Source organism: Dromiciops gliroides, chromosome 4 (assembly GCF_019393635.1).
Source record: "Dromiciops gliroides isolate mDroGli1 chromosome 4, mDroGli1.pri, whole genome shotgun sequence".
Lineage (NCBI taxonomy): Eukaryota > Metazoa > Chordata > Mammalia > Microbiotheria > Microbiotheriidae > Dromiciops > Dromiciops gliroides.
Genome location: NC_057864.1, coordinates 434,986,887 through 435,004,076, shown reverse-complemented (window position 1 = coordinate 435,004,076; position 17,190 = coordinate 434,986,887). Strand labels below are relative to the sequence as shown.

General features: G+C 41.7%; 1 protein-coding gene across 2 annotated transcripts in view; it reads left to right on the top strand.

The window, feature by feature from the left end:
* LOC122725970 (calcium-binding mitochondrial carrier protein SCaMC-1-like) overlaps positions 1-17,190 on the top strand; it is a 66,027-nt gene that overhangs the window by 16,112 nt on the left and 32,725 nt on the right. Inside the window, exons 2-3 of one of the 2 annotated variants that reach the window (XM_043963364.1) lie at positions 2,463-2,593; positions 3,212-3,418. In XM_043963364.1, the coding sequence (XP_043819299.1) occupies positions 3,236-3,418 (183 nt within the window). In that variant the 5' untranslated portion in view covers positions 2,463-2,593; positions 3,212-3,235. The other variant, XM_043963363.1, reaches the window with a different exon arrangement.

Sequence of the window (17,190 nt, the reverse complement as noted above, 5' to 3'; positions counted from 1 at the left end):
GAATTTTGTAGGAATTTGTACTGCTGTACCATGCCTTGAGGAGCAGCTAGATGTCCCAGTGGATAGAGTGCCAGGCCTGCAGTCAGGAAGACTCATCTTCCTGAGTTCAAATCTGACCTCAGACACTTACTAGCTGTGTGACCTTGGACAAGTCACTTAACACTGTTTGCCTCAGTTTTTTCATCTGTAAAATGAGCAGGAGAAGGAAATGGCAAAGCACTTCAGTATCTTTGCTAAGAGAGTCCCAAATGGGGTCATGAAGAGTCAGAGGTGATTGAAAACAACTGAACAATAAGCCATGCACATAAGCATATCAGGAATTCAATGTATGTTTTGAAGTGAATGAATCACTCACTTAATAATGCAAAAATCTTAACCTAGAAAATTAATTATATAATTATTATTTTACACATAAAGAAACAAACTTGTGGGGGTTAATCAAAATTTCCCAGAACAACCTCAGACACTTAACACTTACTAGTTGTGTGACCCTGCGCAAGTCACTTAACCCCAATTGCCTCACCAAAACCCCCCCAAAAAACAAAACCAAAAACCAAACAAAGTAATGGGGAAAATTTTAAAAGTGAGCAAATTCTTGGGGGCAGCTAGGTGGCATAGTGGATAAATCACCAGCCCTGGATTCAGGAGGACCTGAGTTCAAATCTGTCCTCAGACGCTTGACACTTACTAGCTGTGTGATCCTGGGCAAGTCACTTAACCCTCATTGCCCTGCAAAAAAATATTCCCAGAACATAGAGCTAGTAAACATCAGAGCTGGAACTGACTAGCTCTAATCAGAAGTCTAGTTTTGTTCCCACTAAATTATGTTTCTTTAATGCCATGACATTCCCTTTTGGTTTGAACATCATGGGAACCAAGGGCAATAATATCTGGAAGGATGAAAAGCATTCTCAGGTTTTGAGGTGCATCATGGGATGGTGAAAAGAGCGATAATACTTTGAAAAGATGGGTTAAAATCCCAGGTTTTTCGTACACTTCTGTCAGCCTCTGTTTCCTCATCAGTAAAACAGGGGCATTAGTCTGGATGACCTAAAAGGTCTTTTCCCAGCTCTAGACCTTTGACTATTGCATGTGGGAATAGGATGAATGGTAAAAAGGCTGGTGGGCGTTTTCCATTGTTCCTTGGTGAAAGGTTCAGTTTTTCCAAGGACAAAACGTTCATAGACTTTTAATAATAATTATTTACACATGCCCCCCCCCTTTATTTTTTGCAGGGGGCAATGAGAGTTAAGTGACTTGCCCAGGGTAATACAGCTAGTAAGTGTCAAGTGTCTGAGGACATATTTGGACTCAAGTCCTCCTGAATCCAGGGCCTATGCTTTATCCACTGCGCCACCTAGCTGCCCCAATAATTATTATTATAATGAAATATAGTGCTTTGGGGTTTGCAAAGTATTTAAAATATTATCTCATCTGGTCCTCACAACAGTCTTGTAAGGTAGATGTGCTTATTATTCCCATTTTACAGGTGTGGAACTTGAGGGAGATAAAGGTTTTGACTTTCCCAGGTTAAGTGTGTGTCTGAGTCAGAATTTGAACTCGTGCCTTTCTGACTCCAGGTCCAACACTATTTACTTCATTGCCTTGATGCCTAACCACTTCACTCTCCCACTGTGATTTTCTTTTTAGTCTACTTTCTTTCTTTCTTTTTTTAGCCTGCTTTTAAAAGTAAAATTCTCATCCTCACTGTTTGGATCAGATACAATTAAAAGTCCCAGAAGGCTCGGGTTTCCTATCAGAAGCATCGTCCTCCAACAAGGCTTCCCTGAGTCATAGCAGAAAGTGTTGTTTCCTTCCACAAATTCTCTAAGAGTAACTTGTAAAAATAAAATAAAATAAAATAGAAAAATAAGAGTAATTTGTCATATTTCTTCTACATTACCATTACATTCTTCCTTGTGTCATTCTTCCTTGTGGTACCTTTCTTACCTTCACTTTTTACTCCCTTAAGGGAAGAGATCATACTGTTTTTTGATCTTTAGCACAGTATTTATTGTTCAAAAGCCTCCCAGACTTAATTGTGAGGCTCAGCTTTACAAACCTTAAATTACCATTTTAAAAAATCAGTATTATAAAGTACAGTCTCTTGAGGCAAGTTGGAAAGAATACTGTCTCTCGACTCAGGGGACCTTGATCCAAACCGTGCCTCGGACCCTCACTCCCAGTTTCCTTTTCAGTAATATGGGGGATTTGGATTGGAGTTAGGAAGGCTTGAGCTCAATTATGACCGGATTTCTAGCTGTGGGACCCTGGGCAAGTCCCTCCATGCGTCTGTTTCCTCAACTTGAAATGGGGATAATAATAGCACCTACACCTACCTCTCAGGCTTGTCGTGAGGATTTAATGAGTGTAAAAAGCACTTAGCTCAGGGCTTGGCACATAGTAATCGCTGTCTAAATACTTCTTCCCATTCCCTTTCCTTCCCTGCCCCGCCCAAATAGTCACGGAGGCCCCTTCCAGCTCCAATTCTACGAGAACTTCTAGTTCCTCTCCGTAACCCACTGCCTACTTGCACAGAGTTCACAAATTCTTGTCAAATCGGATCGGCAGGAGACGAGATGGGAAGACGTGGGTAAGTTGCCAGCCCTTTTCCGTAGGAACCTTAAGTCGGGAAGATCAGGAGAAGCCCTTGGCGATTTCTTTTACTTGCCGGCCGCCCTAGCCTCCTTTGCCATTTTAAATGGGCCAATCTCAGGCTCGCTCCTACTCGGGGTTCGGGGAGCGCTGTACCCCTCCGGCCGTTAGGATCCTCAGCGCTCAGCGCGGGCCGCACCCTCCGGCCTGCCCCGCCCTGGGCAGCTGCAGGAAATATCCATTCTAGCCACGGGCTCTCTCTGGGGCAGAGTTTTCCTCCTAGGGGCGCCCAAAATGCTCGTGGCCGCCGTGGGGCCCCTCCCAGCCCGTGACCAGGAACTTGATGGGCGGGGATCCCCTGGCAGGCAGCTCACTCGGTTGCCGTCTCTGCCCGCTCTCGTGCCTCGGAGCTGACTTCTCGGCGGCGCCTGACTTGGGCTCTGCAGCAGCAAAGCCTGGCACGGATCCCTCCCCCCTCCCTCCCCTCGGTTCTCGGCCCGAGCTGCCGCTGCCGCGGCCGTCGCTGTCCGAGGCCCGGCCGGGAGGAGAAGGGAGGCACTGACTCCTACAAGGCGGGGCGAGGGTACGGGCTTCCGAGGCTTTTCCCATTGTCCAGGTCTGTCCCTGTTCTTGGAGTGTCATGCTTCGCTGGGTGCGGGGCTTCGTGCTGCCCGTGGCGGCCTGCCAGGAAAACGAAGCCTACAAACGCTATGAAAACCTTTTCAAGAAGTTGGACCGCAACAAGGATGGAAAGGTGGACATCAGCGAGCTGCAGGAGGGCCTGAAAACCCTGGGCATCCCTCTAGGCCAAGACGCGGAAGAGGTGGGTTTGCCGGGCCTTGGGTCCAAGGGTGGCGATGCTGGAGAGGTGGAGCCTTGTCCTAACTGGCCTGGGACTGGGCGGGGGCAGAGGCCCTAGTTGAGAGGAAGAGGGCGGAGGGGATTCGCTGCAGAAGCAGGGACTGTCCTAGGCTTTGTGGTGGGAAAGGGGAAAGGGCTTATTAGCTGGGAGTAGAATGTTTGGACCGGATAAATAACCACGCAGTGAAAGGAAACTTGTGGCTTCCAAATAAAGGTTGGCGTTCTGGCGAAACTTTACTATTTGGGATGCTTTACTTGTAGAGCCGAGATTTGGAACTCCACGTGGACATTCTGAAAATACCTGAGTTCTTCCTCTCCTCCCCCAATCGATTTCCTTTGTTTCTCTGTAGACACTTAATATGGATTTGTAAAGCCCTTTCCAACTTCTATGAAACAGTATCCCTCCAAGACTACTCGGTTACATTTGGATACATCTTACAGCAATCTCAAGAGTAGAAATGAATTCCTAACTGATAAGTGGTAGTTGTAGCTGCTCCTAAGAGGCGGAGTTTTCTTATAAAGCAGTCCTAGCCTTTTCCCTACTTCCTGTTGTTCAGCATAGAATAAATTCCATTGCCTAAAATGCTGGAAGTTAATATCTTTACTACATACACTGATAACAGGGGTTGGCCCTCTCTGGGACGTTATTTCTGAATGTGCACCCTCTGAGTCATGTTAATTAAGCCCAGAAGTTCAGCTACCTTTTAGCATGGGAAGGTCCTTTGAAATTCGCCACACCTTAGTACAGCCTATACTCTATACTGGGAGTCTTCTCTATATAGCCAGTCAGAGGGAAAGTTATAATCTTGATGGGGGGGGGGGGGGGAGGGAGATAAAGTGCCTTACATTTTAAACTTAGTGTCTCTTTTATTTTAATCCTGTATTTTAATTTACCTCCATGGTAGCCTTTTATTTAGGGTCTTAAAAATTAGTCCGAAAACTTTCTTTCCATTGCTTAGACCTTAAATGATTTTATCCTTATTGACATGTCAATATAAATGGCATGAATCTACCAAAGGAATAAAAAAGACATCCCCCCCAACAACAACTCTAAAAACTGTTAACAGGAAATAGTGGTGGATGAAGATGTTTCCAAATTCTAGCCTAGGATCATAGGCTCATAAATTTAGAGACAGAAGGGGACATTAGAGGTCATATGGTCCAAATCCCTGGTTTTATGGCTGAGGAAACTCATTTCCCAAGGTTACACAGGGATTAAATGGAAGTCAGGATTCAAACTCAGATCCTCAAACTCCAAATCAAAATGTTTTTCCATTGTACCGTACATTCTATAGTAATTATGCTCTCACTACAAGAACAACATTTTAAATTTTATATTCTAACAATATTTGTCATTGTAAAAAAAAAAAAAAACCAAAACATTTGGTAGTGCCATAATGGTTAGAGAGATGGTCTTGTAATCAGGAAGCCTGATTCCTGCTTCTGATACATATGACTTGTGTGATCTTTGGCAAGTCACTTAAATTATAGAAGTTATAGTTATATAATTATATGCCAGTCTGCATAAATGGAGAGAATTAACACCATGGGAGTTCCCCAAACAGATGAAACCACAGGTCAGAACAAAAACAAAATTTGAAAATTATCTGACAATTTTTTTGGGGGGGGCGGGGGGTGGTCAGGGCTACTGCTATGGGTTCACTGAAGATTCCTGAATATGCTTCATTGTAATTGGGAACACCTTGGGGTCTTTTTCAAAACAGTTTCCAGTGCTAAGAGAAATCAGACTTCAGTCAATAATCATGTATTAAGCAACTAGTATGGGCCAGGCACTGTGATAACAGCCAGGTATACAAAAATTTTAAAAAATCCCAGTTAAATATTTAATTACATATTAATATTTAAGAACATATACATACATATGTATACACATGTATGTGTAGATATAAAATCAACACGGTGGGGAATGGAAGGAAAGGCACTGACAGCTAATGAGGATCTGGAAAGGCTTGAACTTTGAAGAAAATTAGGGGGTTTAAATGGGTGAAAGTGAGGAGGAGTTTGTGGAGGCCACAAGGGGTACAGCCAGTAGGAAAGACTAACAAGGTCAGGAGATGGAGTGCCACGTTTGAACAATAATAAGGCGGCCAATTTTGCTGGACCTTAAATGGTGTGAAAGGGATTAATGAATAAGGCAGGAAAGTTAGTTTGGAGGCAAAGGGTAAAGGGCTTCCACTGACAAACAGGGGAATTGGTACTTATTACCTCTAGTATTCAATAGGGAGCAGTTTGGGGTTTGTTGAGCAGGGAGTCATGGGATCAGGCTTATGTTTAAGGAAAATCCCTTCTGTAGCTATGTGGATGACGGACTGGAGAGGGGAAAGACTTGAAGAAGAGAGTTCAATTAGGAGGTCATGGTAGGAGTCGTGGCGAGATGATGAGGACTTGGAGTGGGGTGTTGGCTGTGTGAATGGAGGAAAGGGGATACAGATGAGAGGGATTGTGGAGGTAGATTTGACAATGAATAGATATGTTCAGTAAGGGGAAGTGAGGAGTCAAGACTGATTGATTTTATTTTCGGAGTTGGAAAGGATTTTAGAGATTATCCAGTCTAACCCTAAAGAGTATGGTGCTGAAGTGATCAAAGTTTTGAATTTAGAGGCAGTAAGCCCTGGGTTCAAATCTCACCTTATACACTTAATCTAGTGGTATGACTGTAGGCAGGTCTCTCTTCTCTGGGCTTTAGATTACTCATGTGTAAAAGGAGGGGTTTGGACTCAGTGACCTTAAAGGTCATTTCTAGCTCTAAATCCGTGATCTCTTTCATTTTACATTCAAGGAAACTGAAGCCCTGAAAGATTTCGCGATCTGCCCAAGCTCACATAGCTGATGAATAGTTGAGACAATAAAGACGTTAGTCTTATGATTTCCACTCTATTTTTTCTTTCCATTCTACTTTCCATTTCCGTTAGAGAGGTAATGGGGTTGGGCAGCTAGGCTGCTCAGTGGATAAAGCACCAGTCCTGGAGTCAGGAGAACCCGAGTTCAAATTTGGCCTCAGACACAAATTAGCTGTGTCACCCTGGGCAAGTCACTTACCCTTAAAAAAAAGGCAATCTGGTAAGGTGGATAAAGTGCTGGACTTGGAATCAGGATGTCTTGTTCAAATCCTGCCTTTCCAGTCTTCCTATCATTTATACTCTCCATGAACTCTTCAATCCAGTGACTCTGGCCTCCTAGCTGTTCCTTAAGATGCTCCATCTCCCAACTCCAGGCATCTTCACTGGTTGTCCCCCATACCTGGACTATTCTGCCTCTTCATCTCTACCTCTTGACTTCCTTCAAATCACAGAAAAATTTCATCTTCTAGAAGAAGCCTTTCCCAATCTTTCTTCAGTCTATTGCCTTCCCTCTGCTAATCAACAGAGGCTAATCAGCCTCTGCTGATTATATTCAATTTATCCTGTATATATCTCGTTTGTAAATAGATGTTTGAATGTTGTCACCCCATTAGACTGAGTTCTTTAAGAGCAGAGACAATCTTTTGCCTTTCTTTGTATTATCAGTGCTTAGAACAGTGCCTTGCACACAGTAGGTGCTTAATAAATGTTTATTTAAAAAACCAAATGTTTATTGGCTGATTCCCTCTGACATTTTATTAGTTGCTTAACTTCCTTGAGCTTCAATTTCTTCATCTTGTATAATAATACCTATAGTACTTTGCTCACAGGTTTTGTGAAGCTCGAATGAGGTAACTTTTTGTAAATCTTCAAGTGTTTGCTACTTAATCATAACTCCTCAGAACTCCAAGACACTTGCTTAGATTACAAGTTGTAGATGACTTTCTCTTCTGCATTGGTGAAAAGAGTTTCCATACTTCCTGACACCAGTGAAATCACAGGTCTGGACAGAAACATTATGTGAAGTGCTTTGGAAACTTTAAATTGCTTTGCAAATGTCAGTTCTTATTACGCCATAATACTTAGTGGTAGTTTCCCCAAAGTGCTTGCTACTACTTTTTTGACAACTATTTGGGGGTGTATGTATGTATGTATGTTCGTACGTACGTGCTCATGACTGGAAACATTCAGTACCCTTGACACATTTTAAAATATGCACAATCATTAATTATCGATTTCTGATGTGGGAATTGTCTACCAGTACCTCACTTTCCTATGACCTTATTCAGTAAATCCAAGCACCATTTATTATTTGCTTATTATGCACAGGGTTCTTTGTCAGATGCTGGGTAATATAAAGGTGAGGAACAGTCACTACTGTCAAGGAGTTTACAATCTAACCCCCCTCTCCCTCTCTTCCCCCCTCTCTTCCCCCCTCTCTTCCCCCCTCTCTTCCCCCCTCTCTTCCCCCCTCTCTTCCCCCCTCTCTTCCCCCCTCTCTTCCCCCCTCTTCCCCCCTCTTCCCCCCTCTTCCCCCCTCTTCCCCCCTCTTCCCCCCTCTTCCCCCCTCTTTCCCCCCTCTTTCCCCCCCTCTTTCCCCCCTCTCTTCCCCCCTCTCCCCCCCCCCCCACTTCTCACCTCTCACATTATGGTAGAAGTGGGAATGTGATCACCATGTAGGAGAGGTCAAAATGAGTGTCAGGAGATATGAGAAGGGACATAGATCACTTAGAGTTCTTAGGGGAAGTTCCACGGAGGAGGTGCCACAGTGGATGATGGGCTTTCAGTAAAGGGAAAGATTTCAGCAGGTGGAGATGGGGATGGGGAGGGAGCTAATTCTAGGCTTGAGGACTGGTTTGTGTGAAGTCATGGAGCTGGAAAATGGCACAATGAGACTGGGGAACACCGGCTTCTTTCCTTCGCTGTCTTTGTTGCTGTGATCTTTTGGCCTCTACTTAATTTTCCCTTCTTTTTCAAGGAGTTCAGTTCTTGGCTCATCCAACCTGTACCCTCATACTTGGAAATTTCATAATATTCGATGTCTCTTCAAACAATCTGGGCAGTTCATCTATGTCCTAAGCTTTCATAGCTATTAACTTCATTTAGTACTATCATACCTTATAAGTACTACCTTCCATAACTGTACCACATCCATAATTTTGAGCTCCTATAATTCTCCTCTCTGAACATAATCTCCTGTCCTATCTCTTCCTCTCCATCATTATTTCTAAATCTATTCTTGTTCTTACTCCAACTTCCAGTTCCTCTTTCTCTCTGTTTTTATTTCCTACTTAATTGAAACTGTAGGACCCATCTGCAATGAGCCATCTTTTCTCCCCACCTCTACATCTAAAATCACTTCTATATTTTTGCCCATCTCCTTATTCCTAAGTCTGAGCAACAGGTGACTTTTTTCTTTCCCAAGGTTCTCTACCTGTCCCCTTCATCTCCTGTTCATTTCTTCTAAGAGCTCGCCCCTTTAAACATTCCTGATTTCACTTTCTTCTTCAGTTTCTCCTTATCTCTTTCCCTAGTGCCCACAAATAGGCTTAGTTCTATTGACTCTTTTTTTTTTTTGTGAGGCAATTGGAGTTAAGTGACTTGCCCAGGGTCACACAGATAGTAAATGTTAAGTGTCTGAGGCTGGATTTGAACTCAGGTACTCCTGACTCCAGGGCCGGTGCTCTGTCTACTCTAGCTGCCCCTCTATTGACTCTTAAAAACAACAACACCCTTCATTTGACAATTCTATATCATCCTAAATGTTTCCTTTCATTACCAAACGACTAGAAAGAATTCTCTATACTTACTGCCTCCTAATTCCTTCTGGCTTTTGACTTCAGCATTTGACTAAAACTATTTCCCCCAAGGTCATGAATAATCTCTTAACTGCCAAATCCTTTTATCAAGCTTCACCTTTTTTTTTGGGGGGGGGTGGCTTTCTTCAGTTATTGATAATACTGATTACCCTATTCTCCTCCTTTACCGATGTTTCTCCTTTGGCTTTATGGCACTGCTCTCTCCTAGTTTTCCCTCTACATGCTTCATGTTTCCTTCACTGTTTCCTTTGCTGGGTTATCCTCTATCTCACTCCCCCTTAACATTGGTGTCCCCTAGGGTTCTATTCTGGGCCTCCTTCTTCTTTGCACTTTCCAGAAAGAAGAGGATGGATGTGAGTGAGATCTTGGTGACAAATGCAACAGAATTTGGTAACTGATTAACAATGAGTAATGAGGGGAGAGGAATGAAAGGAGGCTGTGGGCCTTCAAGCCTGGGTGACTGGTAGAATGGTGATGTTATTGTTGGGGATAGGGGAGAACATTGTAATTTTAATGTTAATTGCAAACATCTTATGGGCAGCTAGGTGGTGGCTCAGTGGATGGAGCTCCATGCCTGAGTCAAGAAGACTTGAGTTCAAATATGACTTCAGACATTTACTTGCTGTGTAGCTCTGGGCAAGTAATTTAACCTCTGTTTGCCTCAGTTTCCTCACCCATAAAATAGGAATAAATACCTTCATCAAAGAGTTGTTGTGAGGATAAAATAACATAATTCTAAAGCACGTTGTACAGTGCTTGGCATATAGTAAGCTCTATATAAATGATAACTATTATTATGATTGTGAGACAGTAGAGGATGTTTTAATAGGATTTGACACTAGGAAAACTTTTCCTAATGGAATTATTTGGGATCAACTGCTCAAAACTTTTAAAGAAACTTTCCTTTATTAACAAAATGTCTCCCACAAAACTTTCTTGGTTTAGAAAAATTCAACTTAATGCTGAGCATGTACAACTAGGTAACTTGAAACATATTTTCCCAATATTGGGTCAGAGACTGAACCTGTGATTTCACTTGTATAGGGAACAGTGAGGAAAAGCCCTCTCTCAATGCAAGTAGATACTAGAGAGGGTTGTATAGACCACTGAGTGGCTTGCCCAAGGTCACTAGGCAATGTGTGTTAGGGGTGGGACTTGATCTTCAGTTCTTCTGGCTCAAAGCCCAACTCTCTAGCTGCAGAAAACCTTCACTTGATCCACCTACCTCCACCAGCTCTGATCCTTATCTCTGCTTCCTTTTGTGGCTAAAGCCTGTGAGAAGGCCCTTGGCTTTCTTCTTTTCTCCAGTTTGGCTTTTAGCCTCATCATTCAATTGGAACTGTTCTCTCCAAAGTTGCTAGTGATTTCTTAATTGCCAAATCTAATGGCTTTTCCCCACCAATTCTCATCCTTTTTGACTTCAGCAGCCTTTGACCCCATTGATCACCCTCTTCTTGATACTACTGATCTTGTTGCTTCTCACTCTCCTTTGCTGGATTTTCATCCAGCATAAAGATACCTGGCCATGAGTATTGCTCGGAGCTCTTTCCTGGTTCCTCCTTCTCCTCTTCTTCATTTTTTTTGGGGTGAGGCAATTGGGGTTAAGTGACTTGCCTAGGGTCACATAGCTAGTAAGTGTCAAGTGTCTGAGGTCGAATTTGAACTCAGGTCCTCCTGAATCCAGGGCCGATGCTGCCACTGCGCCACCTAGCTGCCCCACCTCTTCTCTAAGATATATCACTTGGTGATCTCATCTCCTCTCATGGATTCAAGTATTCATTTCTAAGCTGATGATTCTTAAATCCATTTATCTAGCCTTAGCCTCTCTGCTGATCTATAGTCTCAAATTGTCCAAGCTGCCTTTTGGGTATCTCCAACTGGACATCCTGGAGACATCTTTTTTTTTTTTTTTTAAAGTGAGGCAATTGGGATTAAGTGACTTGCCCAGGGTCACACAGCTAGTAAGCGTTAAGTGTCTGAGGCTGGATTTGAACTCAGGTACTCCTGACTCCAGGGCCGGTGCTCTATCCACTGTGCCACCTAGCCTCCCCGTCCTGGAGACATCTTAAACCCAACATCTAAAATGGAACTCATTAGCTTTACCCCAACCCTCCTCTTTCCCAACTTCTTTATTGCTTGGTCGGGGTGGGGGAAGTCAGAAAGGGTAGAACCAACATTCCCCCAGTCATAGATGTTCCACAACCTAAGCTTCATTTTTGACTTTTCACTATCTTTCATTTTATTCCCTCCCATATCCAACCTGTTTCCAAGGCCTGTCAATTTTACCTTCATAATATCTCTTGAATCTTCTCCTTTCTCTCCTCTGATACTGCCATCATCCTGGTTGGAGACCCTCATTACCCCATACCTGGACTATTGCAACAACTTGCTCATTGGTCACCCTGCCTTCACTCAGCTCTTAAAAGCAGTCTTCCTAAAGCACGGGTCTGGCCCTGTCACTACCCTTCTCAATAAACGATCTGTCATCAAGTCTGTTTTTTGAAGCCTCCCTAGGCAGTCAACAGCTGTCATCCCCTTTCAAACAAAACAAAAACTTGTTGACAATAATTCTCAGTGCTATCTTAGCCGCTGTTGCTAGCTTATTCTTCTACTTCTGGGGGTTCCTAACATAGAATCCATGATCAATTAAAATGTTCTGATAAATGTGTTTCAATGTAATTGGTTTCCTTTGTAAATCTTATGTGTTTTATTGCCTTTTGTTAAGGGCTAAAATTCTAGCTAGTCTGTCTAAAATATCTAATGAGTGGTCACCAATAAATTATAAGCTTTAGCAAGAGTTAGACTTTAAGCATTTATTAAGGAGAATAAGAATTTGGTAAAGAGAGAGAGAAAGGTCTAGATTCCTATCTATTAAAGGGAGAGCACATTTCTAGCTCCCTTCTCCGCCAGCGTCCTCAGGAAAGAGAGCGAGACTGAGCGCCAGTCTCTTCCTTCCTCCTCCCACTAGTCCGCGTCACTTCCTGATACCAAAGACAAGACTCCTGGTCTTGCCCTCAAAGACCTTCGCTTCATGGGCAGAACTCTTCTACAGTTAGTATCCAGCAGGTGGCGTTATTCCAATCGTTACAGTCCCCCCTGTTGTTCCTCAAGAAACAAAATGTTTCCTTGACGGAACAGTAAAAACAATATGATAACTATTGCTAACTAATAATATGTGAACAACAATATAGAAAAGGAAGAGAGGAAAGTTTTGTCCAGAGGGGCGATTTTTTTTGTCCTCATGAACCGACGCTTTGACATTAGTCTTGCAAAGGGAGGGCCTCTGCAGAGAATACATGTTACAGATGGTGTATATTATAACAGAAAGAGAAAAAAACCAACAAAAAGAACAAATCAAAACTGTTCATTTAAAGTCTCTGAAAGTCTTTTCTCAGATGTCCTCTAGGTGTAGTCGTGGAATGGAAGTCTTTTCAGGGGTTGATGTGTGGATGCTGGTAATCAGCCAGGAAAATTTCCTACAAAATTGAGCTTAACACAACTTTAAAATAGCTTTGTCAATAATCAAATCAAACAATGAAAGTTCTCAAAAACATGTCTAAGGGAATTCAGAATCTTAGTTGTTACACATGAAACATATAATAAAACAAAAATTGAACCATTCTTTAAAATTACATTATTATTATAGTCCCCCCTTATGGAGAGTAATTGAGAAGACAATTGCTGCGATATTAATTTTTAAAAATAATTTTTATCTTTGTTTCATCACTTTTTGCATCATCTGCCTAATTATCCTCATGCCATTATGAGAAATTTTAAAATCTAATATAATTGGTAACAGGTGTCAAGGCCAAATTCAACACTGTATTTATCATGACACCTGAGATAATTATGGGGGTTACCATAAAAGAACAGAGAAATGATGGGATATGAGCATTCCCACACTTGAGCAATATATACTGCCCATGCAGTATGCCAGGTCTAAAATAGGTGGATGGAATATATGTCCATGCCACCGAACATATTGGAGGAAACTGAGTCAGACTTAATCAGATGCATGGGATTGAGATGTCCATGGCATCAGGCATATAGGAGGGAGCATAGAAGCCAGGTGTAGGAGCGAGATGGGTGGGATGAATACTTCCAGCCATCTGTACAATATTGTGGGGAAAAATAAAATAAAATATTAAACCAAGAGAATCCAACCTCAACATTTGTCAAAAGCCGTTCCCTCGGCCATACCTTGACTTCATGCATGTCTCCCCTCATGTGACAGTTCAGTGTCTGCTCTTGCATGTATTCCTCTTGTGATTGGATGGCATCTTGGCCAACTGGCATCTGATAACTCAGAATAAAGGCAATTAATGTCTTAAATGATAAGTTCCCATAATGCAAGTCTCATATGGATTTAAAAATTGAGGATAATAAATGATTGCAAAAAATGTGAATACATCTTGACTCAGAACACAATATATAATTATGCAACAATTTCAAATAATACCCCTTTTTTTTTACTTAGTATACAATTACTTTTGTGAAAAATCAGAACATACTTAAATACAAGTTAAAGCACAACAGAATCTCAAAGAACTTTTTTTTTTTGAAAAAAGAAAACTTTTACAAATGTTCCTCTCTCTCTCTTTTTTTTTTTTTTGGGAATATGCTTATCAAAAATAATACTTCTAGAATCAATTTACACTTGCCATGGCAACCAATTTGCCAGGGAAATGCTTTAAAGAGTTTGATCAAATAATCAGTTGAGGAAAAAAAAAAATAACAAAAACAAACAACTCAGAATATGGGAGCACAATACTCCTAGAATTAACATTGTATTATGAAATCAAAACCATGTTTCAAAATTAGATAGATGAATGAATAGAAGAAGATACACGTGGAACAATAAAAGACAATGAAATTCAAACTAAGGAAATCTAAATGAATATGAACTTAATATCAATAAGAGTATTATAAAATATAAACTTGATCACATGACTATAAAAAGCTTTTACAAATATTCTCCTTGTTTTAAAAACTAAGTATAAGACACAATCTCAAAAGCATGAAAATCTCTATGAAAATAAACCCATACCATTAATTTCAAAATGTATATATAATAGCACAGAAATCCTATGTAACCTCTGAACTGATACTATTACTCTGAGTGAATTCAGAACACTTTTGATTCCGATATCTAAAATCCCCAATACTCATATCAATACCTTGCTGCTTACTTCTACATTTCTGTAAAATATATACCCTTCCATGGCAAAAGCTGAGTCTTGAACTATGTTGATGATTGTCATTCTTATTCAGCTTAAGTTTTTCTTCTTTAACCCCTCTATATTGTCTGTCAGTCTTTTCACCATACAAATGCTTTATAAGATTACTAATGAAAGACAAAAGCAGGTTAGCAAAATTATGAACAAAACGAGCATATCTGGAATTTAAAGAGCTTTCTAAGATTGTCTCAAAAGCACAGCCAGGCCGGGGAAGGGCTGAGCCTGAAGCTGCAAATGCAGGTAGAAAAAGTTGAGCATGCGCACCAGATCTCTGGACTTCCCAGGCAGGGGAAGCTATGGGCTTGGCCATAGGAGGAGTAGAGGGTGGGGTCTGGAGAGGAGGGGAGGGACCAGAGCAATTTGAATCAGATTTGATTTTGAACTCAGGCCTGGATTCCTCTTCCCCCACTTTGCCTCCAGGTGCTAGGGGATTAAAAGCTTCTAGAGGGTGGGTCATTGCCTCCAGGCATGCAAAATTAGAGCAACAATTAGTGTTAGAATTGGGAAAAGCTGCAGGAATCTCTTCAGGTTTCTCTGAAAAAGCATGGTTGGGAGAGGGAGAGATATTTCCTTGTGTGAGTAAGTTGCTGGCTCTTTTAACAAAAATAAAAAGAAAAATAGAAAATCCACAAAAACAAAGCATTAACATGATCTTATCTCCCATTTGTCTGGTTAAACAGACCAAAATCAAAAATAGGATAATTAGGGAGTTTAAAAGGTCCATTCGAAAAAATTCAAAGGAAAAACACAGCCAGTACACCAGTACTTAGCAGTTAAAGGGAGAGGAAGGGGAAATTTCTTACCCAACCAGCAGATCAGAAGAAGACTGAGGGTTAGCTTTCCTCTTCGTGGTCAGCCATCTGTTAAGGGCTAAAATTCTAGCTAGTCTGTCTAAAATATCTAATGAGTGGTCACCAATAAATTATAAGCTTTAGCAAGAGTTAGACTTTAAGCATTTATTAAGGAGAATAAGAATTTGGTAAAGAGAGAGAGAAAGGTCTAGATTCCTATCTATTAAAGGGAGAGCACATTTCTAGCTCCCTTCTCCGCCAGCGTCCTCAGGAAAGAGAGCGAGACTGAGCGCCAGTCTCTTCCTTCCTCCTCCCACTAGTCCGCGTCACTTCCTGATACCAAAGACAAGACTCCTGGTCTTGCCCTCAAAGACCTTCGCTTCATGGGCAGAACTCTTCTACAGTTAGTATCCAGCAGGTGGCGTTATTCCAATCGTTACACTTTAAAAAGTATTATGAAATGAGATCCATAGGTTTCACCAGATTGCAGGTGGGGCAGGGTGTGTGTCTATGACAGAAAAAAAAAACAACCTTGGGAACTCTCTGATTCTTGGTGACTGATCATCTATTTTACCATCTTTGATCCTGGTGGGTGATAATGAACACACCCCACCCTGCCTTTTCTCCAGGTGAATCAGATGGGATAAAGTTCGTGGTTATAGTATCAGCCCATTATTGAGGAACTGTTCTTAACACATATAGTGCGTTACAGTTACAAAGTGATGTGGGCACCCCATCTTCTTTGAACCTCATTATTCTGCTTTTAGCTATAGCCCAGAAAGCAATTCCATTGCTACAACTGATTTGAACCTCTCATTTGAACCCACTTGTATTGCTGCTAGCCTGGAACAGTTTATGTTGCTGAGGCAATTGAGGTTAAGTGACTTGCCCAGGGTCACGAAACTAGTAAGTGTCAAGTGTCTGAGGCTGCTTATTTCACTTTACATCAGCTCCTGTAAGTCTTTCCTGGTTTTTCTGAGATTATCCTGCTCTTCATTTTTTATAGCACAATAGTATTCCTTCACAATCATATTTTACAACTGATGGGAATTCCCTCAATTTCCAACTCTTTGTCAAACTTCTGGACCTGTAAGAGCTGCTGTGAAAAACTAAAAACAACTTTTTTTAGATCATCCGATCTCCACATAATCTTTTGGGGATTAATGTTGCATTACTTTGACATATTTACAGTATCTTGGTAGGACAATAAAAACATTTCCATAAAAATTTTATACAGATGAAGAAACTGAGGATGAGGGAGGTTAAGTGACCTTCCCAGGGTCACACACAGCTTGTTAGTGTCTGAGGCCAGATTGAAACTGTAGTCTTCCTCACTTCAAGTCACGGTGCCACTTAGCTAATCTTGGCTGAGCCTTCCTAATCATGTAACCTTGGGAAAGTAATGGACCCTCTCTGGGCCTCAATTTCCTTACTAGTAAAACAAAAGGATTGGACTGGATCAGGGGTTCTTAAAGCACTATATATGCTAGCTTTATTATTCTTGTTATTGAATCAGGACGCCCTCTGATTCCAAACCCAGTGCTCTTTCCACTATACAATCATAGCTTGTCTGTGTGTGTGCCCAGAATGAATTCAAAAGTGGCATGCGCTGTCTAGATAAGTGGGGGGTTCTCCTGACTTGGAGGAATGTCTTCAAACTGAGATTAGATGACTGTTAGGCATGTTGTGAGAATGTCTTTTGGATGTGGGTTAGAGCAGGTGGCTTAAATTCCAGAAGGAGGAGATATGACACCCCAACTCTACATCTCCTTAAACTCTGTGGCTCTCTCTGGGATCATATACCGAGTCTTCTGTTTGCCATTCAAAGCTCTTCATAACCTAGCCCCCCACCCCTACATGTCCAGTCTTGTTATGTTTTACTCTCTGCCATGTACTCTTTGATCCAGTGACGCTGGCCTCCAGCTTGTCTAGGAGAAAGACATTCATCCCATCTCTCAGTTTGGGGCATTTTTCTCTGACCATTCCCAGTGCCTGGAATGTTCTCTCTCCTTGTCTTTTCCTTCCG